Raw genomic sequence first — 13962 nt, 5'->3', positions numbered from 1 at the left:
AGCTGTAATTGTCACAATCTGAAACTTTTACTTTCAGTAATTAGACAATGAAAAATTAAATTTGTGAGAATTTAATGTTATCTCTACTTGTCACAATTTAAGTATTTCAAATGGAACCTTTTATTTGGATATGTGTGTTTTTAACATTACCATGTCTTATATTTAGGAATAATATTCATAGAAAATCAATTGCATTTGCCTGTGATTTAAAAAAAAAAATTACAAATTTCATTTCAAATGTCAAAACTTAAGGGTGCCTGGGTGGCTCAGTTGGTCCAACTCTTGATTTCAGCTCAGGTCACGATCCCAGGGTTCTGGAATGTAGTCCCCCATCAGGCTCCAGGCTGAGCCTAGAGTTTGGAGTCTGCTTGAGATTTTTAGAGTCTGCTCACTCGCTCGCTCGCTCTCTCTCTCAATCCCCTTTCTTCCCTGCTTGTGTGCTCTCTCTCTAAAGTAAAAACTAAAAAAATTTTTTTTCAAAACTCAGATACCAGATAATGTATTCAAGTCAAGTGTTAGTTTTCTTTTATATCCGCCTATTGTGGTATAATTATCTATAGAACCAGGCAAGGACATGGCTCCAATATTTTATTTTAGCTACAATTATATACTCTAGATACCTAAGAAAGTATGCCCTGGCTATTTTTGAAGAACACCATCTGATGACCACTTCATTTTTTTTTTTATTTTTGTATCGAATAGTATTCAAGAAAATGTATGTAAAAACTTCTAATACACTGTGCAAAGTCCAAAATGACATATATATGGGTTAAAATATCTGCACACTTGTGTACGATCAAGATGTCCTTTAAGAGACAAACATTTAGCAAATGAGAAATACAAAGCATCTATACCTTCACATAATACACGTCAGACTATTTTATTTGTTGGAAATAGAGGATTTGCCATGATTAAGTATTCTAAGGTTCAATTTTCTGTAACAAGGATAGGAAACCCCAATTTTTAGAGAAGGCTGTCCAAAAATGTTACAGGGATAAGACAAAATCAATGGTCTGGGAGTGAAAATAACCATCCCTTCCCTCCTCCCCTAGGTAGCTAAGAAGAAACACAAGCCATGGACAACCTCACCTCTGTGGCTGGGAATGGCAGCCTGTGCACCAGAGATTACAAAATCACCCAGGTCCTCTTTCCGCTCCTCTATACCGTCCTCTTTTTTGTTGGACTCATCATAAACAGCCTGGCAATGAGGATTTTCTTTCAAATCCGCAGTAAATCCAACTTTATTATTTTTCTTAAGAACACAGTCATTTCTGATCTTCTCATGATTCTGACTTTTCCATTCAAAATCCTCAGTGATACCAAGCTGGGAACAGGACCACTGAGAACCTTTGTATGCCAAGTGACCTCTGTCATATTTTATTTTACAATGTACATTAGTATTTCATTCCTGGGACTGATAACTATTGATCGTTACCAGAAAACCACCAGGCCATTTAAGACATCCAATCCCAACAATCTCTTGGGGGCTAAGATTCTCTCCGTTGTAATCTGGGCATTCATGTTCTTGATCTCTTTGCCCAACATGATTCTGACCAACAGGAGGCCAAGAGAAAAGAATGTGAAGAAATGCTCGTTCCTCAAATCGGAGTTTGGTCTGGTCTGGCATGAAATAGTCAATTACATCTGTCAAGTCATTTTCTGGATTAATTTTTTAATTGTCATTGTATGTTATACACTTATTACAAAAGAACTATACAGGTCATATGTCAGAACAAGAGGTGTAGGCAAAGTCCCTAGGAAGAAGGTAAACATCAAAGTTTTCATTATCATTGCTGTGTTTTTTATATGTTTTGTTCCTTTCCATTTTGCCCGCATTCCCTATACCCTGAGCCAGACCCGGGATGTCTTTGACTGCTCTGCTGAAAATACTCTGTTCTATGTTAAAGAGAGCACCCTTTGGTTAACTTCCTTAAATGCATGCCTGGATCCATTCATCTACTTTTTCCTTTGCAAGTCCTTCAAAAACTCCTTAATGAGTATGCTGAAGTGCCCCAATTCTGCAACATCTCTATCTCAAGAAAACAGGAAAAAAGAACAGGATGGTGGTGACCCAAGTGAAGAGACTCCAATGTAAACCAAATGAGGTAATATTTCAATCTGTAAGTGGTTGGAATACACAAAAGGAAAACACTGTGTAAAAATACTGGCTAAACAGTAAGCTGAGTCAGTAACAATGACTCTTTAAACAAGTAGAAAACTACAGAAGTAATTTTCATTTACTTTTCCAGTATGAAAAAGCTATCTTAAAATACAGAAAAGAAACCTAACATAGAGATATGGGTAGCAAAACAAACTGTATCTAATTACCACGGTTACAAGCCAAACTACAGAGAACTCATGATTTGTAGAGTGTTGGCAAAATGGGTAACCATATAATATCTACTGTAATCCTTTAAATACGTTACTGAGCACAATGTTATTATCAAGTTATAGTCAACTAAGGGAGAATGATAAATCTGATAAAAAAATCTTCTGACCAAAAATTATACTAAGATGTATATACATCCAAGACCGTAACCAAATGCTCATCTACTGTGATACTCATTATAAAGATTTAAGTGGGACACACAAAGAATAGTTACTACTAACTTCTAATTATTAGCAAAAATCTTAGGAAATTTAAACTAATTGAAATGGTAATTGGACTGATTTTTTTAAATTTTCATTAAGAAGATAGAGGTTTAAAAATACCTTTCCAATAAAGGAGCAGAAATAGCAAAGTTATTAAAATGGTTACTTTTATGACATTCTAAAACCAAAAACTCCTGAGTATTTCCTTAATACTAGAGAAACCAGTTTTATTAATATTTTGACAATTTTACTCAGTACAGTACCACCATTGCCACTTACCTTTATTAACTAGCTTCTAGAAATTAAGTACTACTTGGGTTAATGAATATTTCCTTTAATGAGAAAAACAAATGTGATTATGTGGTTGCAAAGCATAACTAGTAACAGAAAAGTAGTTAAAATGTTTGTAATTACTGGTTTGTCATTTGTGTGTAAAAAAAAATGTATATTAAACTCTAAATCACACTTTGTTGGAATTTCTTTGTTCAAAGACATTAGATACCATGCCTCACCTCTTACATACTCCTATATCAAACAGCAAACCCACTTAATAAGGGGTAACTGCCAACACTATTTTATGAGACGTTATTGGGCAGTCTCTTCTGAAGGTAACCTATCACATGAATTAGTCCATAAGTAAATGAAATAATAGATCAGATTGATAACATACTGATTGTACATAAGCCACAGTCCTTTTTTAATTTTTTAAATGTTTACTTATTTTTGAGACACACACACACACACACACACACAAAATGCAAGTGGGGGAAGGGCAGAAAGAGAGGAAGACACATAATCCGAAGCAGGCTCCAGGTTCTGAGCTGTCAGCATACAGCCAGACGTGGGGCTCGAACCCATGAACCGTGTGAGATCAAGACCTGAGCTGAAGACGGACACTCAACCAACTGAGCCACCCAGGCACCCCTTCACAGTCGTTATTTTTAACGTAAACAAAATATATAACACACTTGGAAGCCGATATTATTTACGTCAATTGTTTATGAACCTCAGGGATGATTCTCAAACATAAGGCAATATCAAAATATGATGAGAGAGGAAATAAAAGTGAAGTTCAGTGTAAGGAAGGTCACTGAACTTCAGTATTCATCGATTTTATCTACATCCTCCAAGTTCTGCTGAGCTACATTCCAGTATCGAAGTCACTTAACTTCCTAAATGATATCTACTCTCAAGTGGCTGCTTTTACTCGCATGGCACTGGTGTCCACAAGCACTGGATGACACTGGAGATGCACCAAGAGAAGATGCCTATTCCACATACTACTAGTCCACATTCCCGCCACACAGGCTAACGCAATTCACTCTAATATCACATGCATAAGGGTGCACGTTCTGTAAGAACAGCCCGAGAGCTGAGCTGGAAAGAACCTGGAGATCAGTTAATCTGATCTTCTCATTTTGTATTTGGGAAAAATGGAAGGCAGACCCACCGTCCAAGTCAGGGGGTAGAGGGTGGGTTAAAACTGACACCGAGGTACCATGACCCCATGAGCTGCTGGGAGAAGGCAGAGTGGACAAAAACTTTCCCAAATAAACTTTCCCTTTGGATTAATTTAATTTACTGAAATGACATTTTCGACAAGAGAAAGAAAGCAGGAACACAAATAGTATTATAGAATTTTTATAAAAGAACTGTCAAGTGTTTGGAATCATTTCTGTTTTTATATATAATATGAAAAATTTACATTAAAATCTTAAGTCACATTTTGTTGGGAATTCCTTATTCAAAAACCTTAGCATACACTCCTGCATTGGACATCAAACTGAATCCATTCAAGACAGACTGAGAGATACGTGTTTACAGAACACTCATGATACACAGGACATGTCACTATTTTTACATGTCACTAGGAATTTTAATATACATAATAAATCCCAGATTTTATATTAAGAAAAAAAAGGAAAGCCAAGTTTTGTACTCTCGGGTCCAGAAGTTGTAAAGTTCAGAAGATGAGACCAACAAAATGTAGTCTTGCCCATAGCCTTAGTAGCTAACAAGTCCTAAGGCTGCCGGTTAGTGGCAGTTTCTGGCAGTGGGTTTTACAGAAACAGTCTAAAGCAGGTGTGGCAAACTTTAGTCTGCAAGCCAAACCCACCACCTGAGACCTAAGAACGGTTTTCACATTTTCAAATATCAACAGGAAGAAAATAAGAAGAATAAAATTTCATATTGTATTAAAGTTCTATGAAATTCAAGTTTGTGTCCCTAGTAAGGTTTATTAGAACACAGTCAAACCCCCTCAGGTTTTATCCAAGGTTGCTTTCCTGCTGCAACGACAGGGTTGAATAATTGTGATGAAGACTGCATGGCTGTAAAACCTAAATATTTACTACGTGGCTCTTCAGAAAAGATTGATTGCTCTCTACTATCAGTGCAGAGCCCAGAGCCCCCTTGGAATGGTTCCTTTGTCCTCCTCTCTCTCTATTCCTCCCCCATTTACAAGGACACTCACATACTCTTTCTCACAGGTGAACATTGAAAAAAAAATTCTATAAGAAAGGGAGAAATGAAAATTGACAATCCCTGGACTAGAACTCTGAAAACAGGGAGAAAATACACAGAAAAAGAACCCTCTATCCATGCATCTAGTTATTTCAGAAAACAACTACAGATTCCAGTGCCTGATCTATGTGATCACTATTGATTGGTAACGCCCAAAATGAGAATACACTGATGCCAGTTGGAATTAAATATGTAGAAATACACTTACGAGTCAATAAATAGAAACAGCCTGGCTTTTTAAACGGGAAAAGAATATAAAAAATTAACTTCCAGGAGAAATACAAATAGACACTAAAAATATGAAAAAATCTGTACCCTCACTAATAAGCAAATAAATTTACATTTAAATTACATGGATTTTTTTTCATCTTTAGGTTTAGATTTGATTTAAAAGATTTTTCTAACAGTATTGGAAGAATCCCACTTAAGGAGACAGTAAATTGGTATAATTTTCCTGGAAAGCTATTTGAAAATATCATTCAACATTTTGATGCAGAGCTTTGGTCCAGCAATCCCACCTCTAGGAAAGTTACCACTAATATGTTGGAATGGAACGAAAATATACAGATATATGTGTGTCCTACAGTACTGTGCCTAATAGAGACACTTTTTGAGAAAAAAAAAAAAGCCAATCAGTAAATTCCTTAACTAAACTATGGTAACTTTACATAGTATAATTTTTTATTTATTTTTTATTAGTTAGGGGTGCCTGGGTAGCTTAGTTGGTTAAGCATCCAACTCTTGATTTCTGCTCAGGTCGTCATCTCATGGTTCATGAGTTCGTGCCCCACTTCAGGCTCCCACAGACAACAGGGAGTTTGCTTGGGACTCCCTCTCTCTGCCTCTCTCCTTCTCTCCCAAAATAAATAAACTTAAAAAAAAATAGGTAAATTGGGGCACCTGAGTGGCTCAGTCAGTTAAGCATCTCACTCTTGATTTCAGCTCAGTTCGTGATCCCAGGGTCTTAGGATCTAGCCCCACCTTCAGGCCCCCTGCTGACAGCACGGAGCCTGCTTGAGATTTTAGCTGTCTTTTCTCTCTCTTTCTCTCTCTGCCCCTCCCCAGCTCATGCAAGCAGAGGCATGCGCTCTTTCTCAAAATAAACATTAAAAAAAAAAAATAGGCAAATCTTCATGTACTATCATGAAAGGAAACAAAGATCTGATATATCAATAAATATAAATATATGCTTCCACACACGATGGTATGTTCATGCAAGGGGGATAATTCTCACTTTCGACTATGCACATGACTATATTTGAACTCCTCAAACTTGTATTGTTTCATATTATAATAAAAATATGAAACTGATATGAACATGTTTCAGGTAATACTATGAACTTATCGCCTGTTTCCAGTTATCTGTAGAGGTGTTCTATACTGGCTCTATTTATAGACACTTTTACATTTAATGTTAAACTGCACAACTTACTTTAACTTATTATTTCTGCTTTCAGTTCATCCAGTGGGGAATTTTTTAAACAATTTTCTATTATCTGAAAACATACCATGCTATGTCTGATGGAAAGTACAGGCTCTTGTAAGAGTTCCCACTTTGACTTTCATTCCAAATGAAAATAAATGCTTCCTCATCTTTTCAGATTTTGTATGGTACTGCTTAGCCACATCAACAGAAACCTTTAGACTATTAATTCTGACCCCAAAGAGAATCCCAAAAGAGACTACAGATGGAAAAAATAGTTTAGTGCCATTTGGCAGGTTTCTAATTATATCTTCTTTAATTCTTTTGCTGATCATACTACTTGGAACCAATTTATGTTTTCAGCCAGATACCTCACAGTAAGGAAAAAAGTTTCACAAATCCATTAAACTTTAAAGTTGATTGTTATTCCTCACTCATCAATCAGTAATACCCAGCTGAAAAACTCTACAATCTAGTAAACAATTCTAGTTCACCCTATCCATGATTGCTGACAGTTGGGAGCATGAGGCAGGTTCTGAGTATGGCCTCTGAACCAGACTATGTGGGTTTGAAGTGGGCTTGGGTTGATTTTCACCAAACTGCTTAACTGCTTAACTGCTGTGCCTCAATTTTCTTATCTGCAAAATGGGATCAATCTCTGAGGATTTTTCTAAGAATTAAATAAGATCACATTATCACTTTGAGCAGTATAATCACTAGCTATACTTATTTTATTGGTTTTGACTATGTCCTCAGCAAGTCTGATAAGATTTTAAATTAAATTTATTCCCATTTTGGCAAGCTTCTGATTTATGGAACCTTTCATTTCATCTTCGATTCTTCCCACCTGTCTTTTCTGATCTATCACCAAAGGTATTCTACTTTTAGCTTCATTTAATAAGAAACACAAGAACACCTACAACCTAACATACATTATTCTATACACTTGGTGGAACTTCACTCATTTCATTTCCTTAACATTCCAACAAAGCAAATACTATTATTTATTTTCATTGTAAAGAGGAGACAACGGTTTCATAGAGAACATAAAATATCATGCCCAAAGTCACAAGAAAAGTAGAGCTATAAGAAATTGAAACCAGGCACTCTGGTTCCTGAGAGAGTGCTCCTCTCAGTCAGGCCATCAAGGACCAAAGACACACACCCCTGCCCCCTGGGCACCAGCACTAGGGTAAATCAAGGAAAAGTCAACGACTTCATATTAAACACATGGGCATATAGGAATGTGTGATCTGTTGGGATATTTAGTATGGTCAAACATTTTGAAACTTGCCGCATTTAAAAGAATACACTTCCAGAACTCTAGAAATGGGCAGCGTTAAGTCAGTTCCCCTTTTCAGAGTTTCCCACACTTCGACATTTTGAAAGTTGACCAAAATGTGATTTCCAGTTTTCTAATTATGCAATTATTTTGTACAGCATTTCCCTGTTTAAACTGAAACTATTCCAAACCTCCATCTAGATAAAGATTTTGGAGATTTCAGGAAATGTATACTTCATTATGTAGGTCACATCCCTCTACATAAAAAGTAAAACCAGTTGGTTATTTTTCCTCTACTGAAGTAAAAAGCATAAAGGTGTATATTTAAATTATGTTCTATCGCATAAATGAAATCCAGAATATCTTCAAGAAACAATTTATTTGAGTCAAACTTACATGTTGTAAATTGTGCCATGATTGGGCAGTTCCAACAAAATTATCCAGCATCCTACTGCTTCATATTTTCAAATGCCCAGTGGGACATGAAATTTTTATTCTTAGAATCCCAAACCAAGTCATCCCCAAATTGTTATTCAATCTAACCCCACAGTCTGGTCCAACTCTGTGGTGAAATGTGCAGGAGAAACTATGAAGTGAAACTCACCATGGAGAACTCAACATTCCCCTCATAAGGTCCACTAATTTCCTCTTTCCCTTTACCTATCTGGCAGGGACACACTTCTGTTCATGGACAACAATGGTCTCTAAACAAAGCGGCAATTACACCCTTTCAAACTTGAAGACATTTAAAGGATAAATTGTATAGACCTTGCACTTGAAGACATTTAAAGGATAAATTGTATAGACCTTGCCCAAGGTTGATAAAATTCCTGAGTCTTCCACACTCCGCATACGTTAAACAGAGAGATTTCGAAAGATGATTTCCAATGAGCGAAATAGTATACCTCCATTTAAATCAGCATTTCACTCACCAATGCAGTATGGGGTGAACATTTTTTAGTGCTTCCTATATACCCAGCATAATTCTATATATTCATTTTGTCTTCTCAATAACATATGAGGTAATATACTATCATTAAACCCATTACACAGATGAGGAAACTGAGAGAGCTATGAAATCATTTGTCTATTACCTAGTACTCAGTATTTGCTGGATCTGTGATTCTAACCACCCCCTCCAAAAAAAAAAAAAAAAAAAAAAATCTGGGTCAAAAAGCCCTGAACTCTTAGAAAATATATCACTCTGTCTCTCTGAGATAGAAAGACCAAAAACTAAGGTACATGTAAAATTAAACAGGCCGGCCAACTGTACACAAATTTCTGAGAAAAGCAGTCCGTAAGTGAGCAGATGATGATTCTAATTTTAAAGTCAACTCTTGCTCTTCTGTGTGGTTGTAACCTGGGGCTAATTTATTGTTCTGCCACCTACTATAATATACAAGAGGTACTCGAAAATTTCGCTGACCATGTAGACGGCAAAGATAAACTGCCAGAACGTTATTAGATGAGAGAATATGAAGAGAACAGCCTCTAAGCTAATTCATTTAAGTCACAGTAGGTTAACATCACCTAAGTTTGAAATAAAAGAGCTTTCCTATTAGATAATTTGCAAAGGTTTGAATATGAAGAGGTTCTAATTGATTACATTACACACGTGAAAATGAGGAAGGAAACCCAGCATAAGAAAGCAGAACAACACTTGCTTCACATGCTCTTCATGGACTGTACTGATGGCTGCCTCAATCAGAAGACACTGAGCGCAGTGTCCTTCCAAATACAGGTGAATTTCAACTTTTCTTATGGGCGGGCTTGCTTATGAAAGACAGAATGTATTCAAGGGGGAAAAACACTTTACGGTAAACGTTCTAGAAACCATAGATTAAGAGTATAAGGAATGATATAATGTACAGCAAGCTGACATGGATTTTTACTTCTTAAATGGGTCTTGCTTCATTGCCATGTTCAAAGCAGCACTTGTGAAGGAGGTAGAACCTGTTATTTGGATTTCAAAAGGGTGTAGAAGTAATGGTACTGACAAGTACCAAAAATGTAGTACACGTTTGAAAAAATTTGTAGCCAGAAACATGTGCCTTTTCAACTCATCTACTGAATGGGCTGAATAAATATAAGGTGTTAATAGGCTATATACCTAAAGCCTGTTTTTAAAAGTAGCACTTGGAAATCATGACTTCTTATTTGATTTTGTGTGTGTGTTTCTTTATAACAGCTGACCCTGGAAACCATGAACACCACAGTGATAAAGGGCTTCAATGGGTCTGAGCGGTGCCCCAGGGACACACGGATAGCACAGCTGGTGTTCCCAGTCATCTACACCATCGTTTTCTTCACAGGCATCCTGCTGAACACCTTGGCCCTGTGGGTGTTCGTTCACATCCCCAGCTCCTCCACCTTCATTGTCTACCTCAAAAATACTTTGGTGGCCGACTTGATAATGACGTTCACGCTTCCATTTAAAATTCTCTCTGACTCACACCTCGGACCCTGGCAACTCAGGGCCTTTGTGTGTCGTTTCTCTGCGGTCATCTTTTACGAGGCCATGTATGTGGGCATCACACTGCTAGGCTTCATAGCCTTTGATAGATTCCTGAAGATCATCAGGCCGTTTGGAAAATATTTTGTACAAAAACCTGCTTTTGCGAAAATGATCTCGACCTTCGTCTGGCTCTTTTTGTTCCTCATCTCTCTGCCGAATATAATCTTGAGCAATAAGGAAGCAACACCATCATCTGTGAAAAAGTGTGCCTCCTTAAAGGATCCGCTGGGGTTGAAATGGCATCAAGTGGTGAACTACATATCCCAGTTCATTTTCTGGACTGTTTTTGTCCTAATGCTTCTGTTTTATGTGGTGATTGCAAAAAAAGTATACAACTCTTACAGAAAGGCCAGAAGTAAGGACAGCAAACACAACACAAAGCTGGAAGGTAAAGTGTTTGTTGTTGTGGCTGTATTCTTTGTGTGTTTTGCTCCATTTCATTTTGCCAGAGTTCCCTACACTCACAGTCAAACTAACAGTAAGACTGACTGCAGGCTGCAAAATCAATTGTTTATAGCTAAAGAAACAACCCTCTTTTTGGCAGCAACTAACATTTGCATGGATCCCATAATATACATATTCTTATGTAAAAAATTCACAGAAAGGCTACCATGTATGAGAGGGAGGAAGATCACGTCATCAACCCAAGAAAATCGTACTATCCAGACAGACAATATAACCCTAGGCTGATAACTTTATTCTGGTTACCTAATATTTAATAGGTAAAATTTCAAAAGTCAATTTGGAAATAAAGTTTAAGCAAGGAAAAAAGGATGGAGCAAATGCTTTTTATTATCCTGGTGTACAGAAAGGATTCTATAAATTTTAATTGCACATAGATCAATTCATAAGCAGAGTGAAGTATCTGTGAGAGAAATACAACAGAAAGCAAGTGGCCACTAGAGGTCACCTTTTTGCAAACACTCACTGAGGTTTTGGAGAAGATAGGGATAAACTTGTATTACTAAACACCTCCTTCCAGAACACCTTCTCACTTCTCACATTCTCTGACACACATAATTCAAACAACACTACTGCTTCTGTATCCCACAAGTGTTGATACTTCCTGGTTTAAAAACAAACCAAAAAACTTGAAAGTCCTTTGATGAAAGCTGAAGCCATTGGGTAGGAAACATCAGGGGAATTGAAGTAGGTCAAAAAACCCTGAGAAAGCCTGGATGAAGGAGTTCCTCCTTATTAATTGTCAAGAGCCTCTTCCAGTATTAAGAGTACTGACATTGTTTCAGTATTCCATATGTAGCATTAGACCATTAAGCCACATAAAATATTGTACTATTGTACGATGCATTCATCTTACGTGTGTATAATTTAAGGGCAAGAATACTGTACTGATTGATATTCTTTGGAATTCTCCCTCCGCCCAGCCAACACTCTAATGGTGGCTGAATATGCCACCAACACAGCAAAACCTTTCTGGGCCACAACCTCTATTCTCCTGCTTCACGCCTCTGGTTCAAAGCAACTACTTCCCCCACTGTTTGGTTATGCATTAGGGCTTTCATTGCAGATTTCCCTTTGCTAGTTACCTATATTCATGACTGAATCCCCCAGAGGGTCAGGATTCTTTAAGAAAGACATGTTTTGAAGACAGAAAACATGTCAGGTTTTCTTGGTATCTCCCAAATTACTCCCTGCAGACTGTGAATTACAAATGTTTTCAATAGAGGGGCGCCTGGGCAGCTCAGGTGGTTAAGAGTCCAGCTTTGGCTCAAGTCATGATCTCATGGTTCATGGGTTCGAGCCCCGCACTGGGCTCTGTGCTGACAGTGCAGAGCCTGGAGCCTGCTTCAGATTGTGTCTCTCTTTCTGCTCCTACCTCGCTCGTGGTCTTGCTCTCAAAAATAAACATTTTTTTAAAATTTTGAAAAAACAAATGTTTTAAATAGAATATGTCATCATTGTGCCATTCTTTGTACATTTATAGATAGAACTGCTGACCCACACTGAAAAGCATCCATACTGGGTAGTTTTTCAAAGGACGATAACCTATTAGTAATTATTCACCCCCACATTTCCTCCTGAAATCTTTTGTGGTTGAAAAAACTAAAATGTGGTTATCTAGAATTACGGATGCAGATTTGTATCTTCTAGAGAAAATGCACAAAGGGGTAGTCATGCTCTGTAAATGCACCCTTGGCTCCAACAGGATCATCCTAAGGTTAAACCCAGACCTCTTCTCATGCTCCAAAAAGCCCTCAAGGCCCTGGAACTTATCCACCTTTCTGGCCTTATTGATTCCTGAAACCTTACACTCTTATGTACATTTGTAACTCTCAGAACATACCTTGCTCCATTTTGCCCCTGTGCCACAGCACACGTAAATTTTCCTCTGATTCACCAGGAAAACTCTTACCTGTCCTTGAAACCTAAGATGCCATCAGTTGGTCCATGCAATCTCATCTCCCACCACCATCTCAAACCCAATCACCTCCTCATCTGTATGTTGTCACACCTCAATTACTGTACTTACCACACTGCTTTGTAATGACTTGCCCACACATGTACCTACTCTTTTAATAATCTATGTATACATTTGACAGCTGGGATTGTGTCTTATTGAGCAATCAATAAATATTTGATAAAATAACCCAAACTGGTTTTATTTTCACATACCCGAAAAGCGAAGAGGAAGATACTTCTCAGTATTTTTATTTTTCCAAATATGATATAAATTGACTGAATACTCAAGCTTTCCTTAGTTGCCTTCCTATAGCATGTACACAGGAGCCTGTACACAGGAAGTGGGATGTTTTGGGGTTCACTAGTAAATGAACATGAAGGAAGCAGGATTACTAAATAGTACGTGTATAGCTTTGGGGCTAATGTCTATCAACATTTCAGTTTTAGAGTTACAGACAAAATGCTTTAGCTATGGGCTGTTGGCTTTGGTTAAGTAAAATTTTTAACAGTAGCATATTACAATCTCCAAAACTCCTTTAGAAAATACTCTTAATGTCTGATTTTCATTCTCTCAAATAAAATAATTAAATCATAATAACTTTCAGATGTTACCAAATCTACATTACCTTTACTGAGTACATTACACGATCACATGTAGACTCTAATAATGTATTATAAGTAACTGCATCTTGATACTACATACAATTTTTAGAAAGATCTTTCAGGATAAAATTTCAAAATTATGACTTCCCTAAATACAAATATTTAATTCTACTATAATAACATTATAGTCAAAAGCTGGGTACCTGATGTGAAGAATGAAATAATCTACAAAGAACTTGGAAGACAGGCATATTAGAGTCACCTTTAAATCACACTCACAGGGGCACCTGAGTGGCTCAGTGGTTAAGCATCCAACTTCAACTCAGGTCATGATCTCACCATTCGTGGGTTCAAACCCCAGGTCAGGCTCGGTGCTGACAGGTTGTAGCCTGAAGCCTGCTTTGGACTCTGTGTCTCCTCTCTCTCTGCCTCTCCCTGCCTTGTTCTCTCTCTTTCTCTCTCAAAAATAAATAAACATTAAAAAAAAAAAAAATACTCACAAAATACAAAGCAACTATTTGAAAAGAAATTCCCAAACTAGCAATCACAAATACCAAATTCTAGAATACTTACAGAATGAGATGCTCTACCACAGCCATTAAT

The 13962-nt window shown here is 37.2% G+C and overlaps 3 protein-coding genes across 31 annotated transcripts in view; 2 read left to right on the top strand and 1 right to left on the bottom strand.

The window, feature by feature from the left end:
* P2RY12 (purinergic receptor P2Y12) overlaps positions 1 to 3254 on the top strand; it is a 47482-nt gene extending 44228 nt beyond the window's left edge. For all 10 annotated transcript variants that reach the window (XM_047875198.1, XM_047875197.1, XM_047875196.1 and 7 more), the window contains one exon: positions 1053 to 3254. In XM_047875198.1, coding sequence (XP_047731154.1) covers positions 1076 to 2095 — 1020 coding nt within the window. In that variant the 5' untranslated portion in view covers positions 1053 to 1075 and the 3' untranslated portion in view covers positions 2096 to 3254. The remainder of the gene's footprint in view (positions 1 to 1052) is intronic.
* Positions 1 to 13962, bottom strand: part of MED12L (mediator complex subunit 12L) — a 699797-nt gene that overhangs the window by 92004 nt on the left and 593831 nt on the right. The window lies entirely within an intron of this gene.
* P2RY13 (purinergic receptor P2Y13) lies at positions 9439 to 12943 on the top strand. Its single transcript, XM_047875187.1, has 2 exons — positions 9439 to 9561; positions 10009 to 12943. The coding sequence occupies exons 1-2, from the start codon at positions 9442 to 9444 to the stop codon at positions 11023 to 11025; spliced, it is 1137 nt and encodes a 378-aa protein (XP_047731143.1). The 5' UTR covers positions 9439 to 9441; the 3' UTR covers positions 11026 to 12943.

Source organism: Prionailurus viverrinus, chromosome C2 (genome assembly GCF_022837055.1).
Source record: "Prionailurus viverrinus isolate Anna chromosome C2, UM_Priviv_1.0, whole genome shotgun sequence".
Taxonomy (NCBI): Eukaryota; Metazoa; Chordata; class Mammalia; order Carnivora; family Felidae; genus Prionailurus; species Prionailurus viverrinus.
This window is presented reverse-complemented; position numbering and strand designations above follow the sequence as displayed.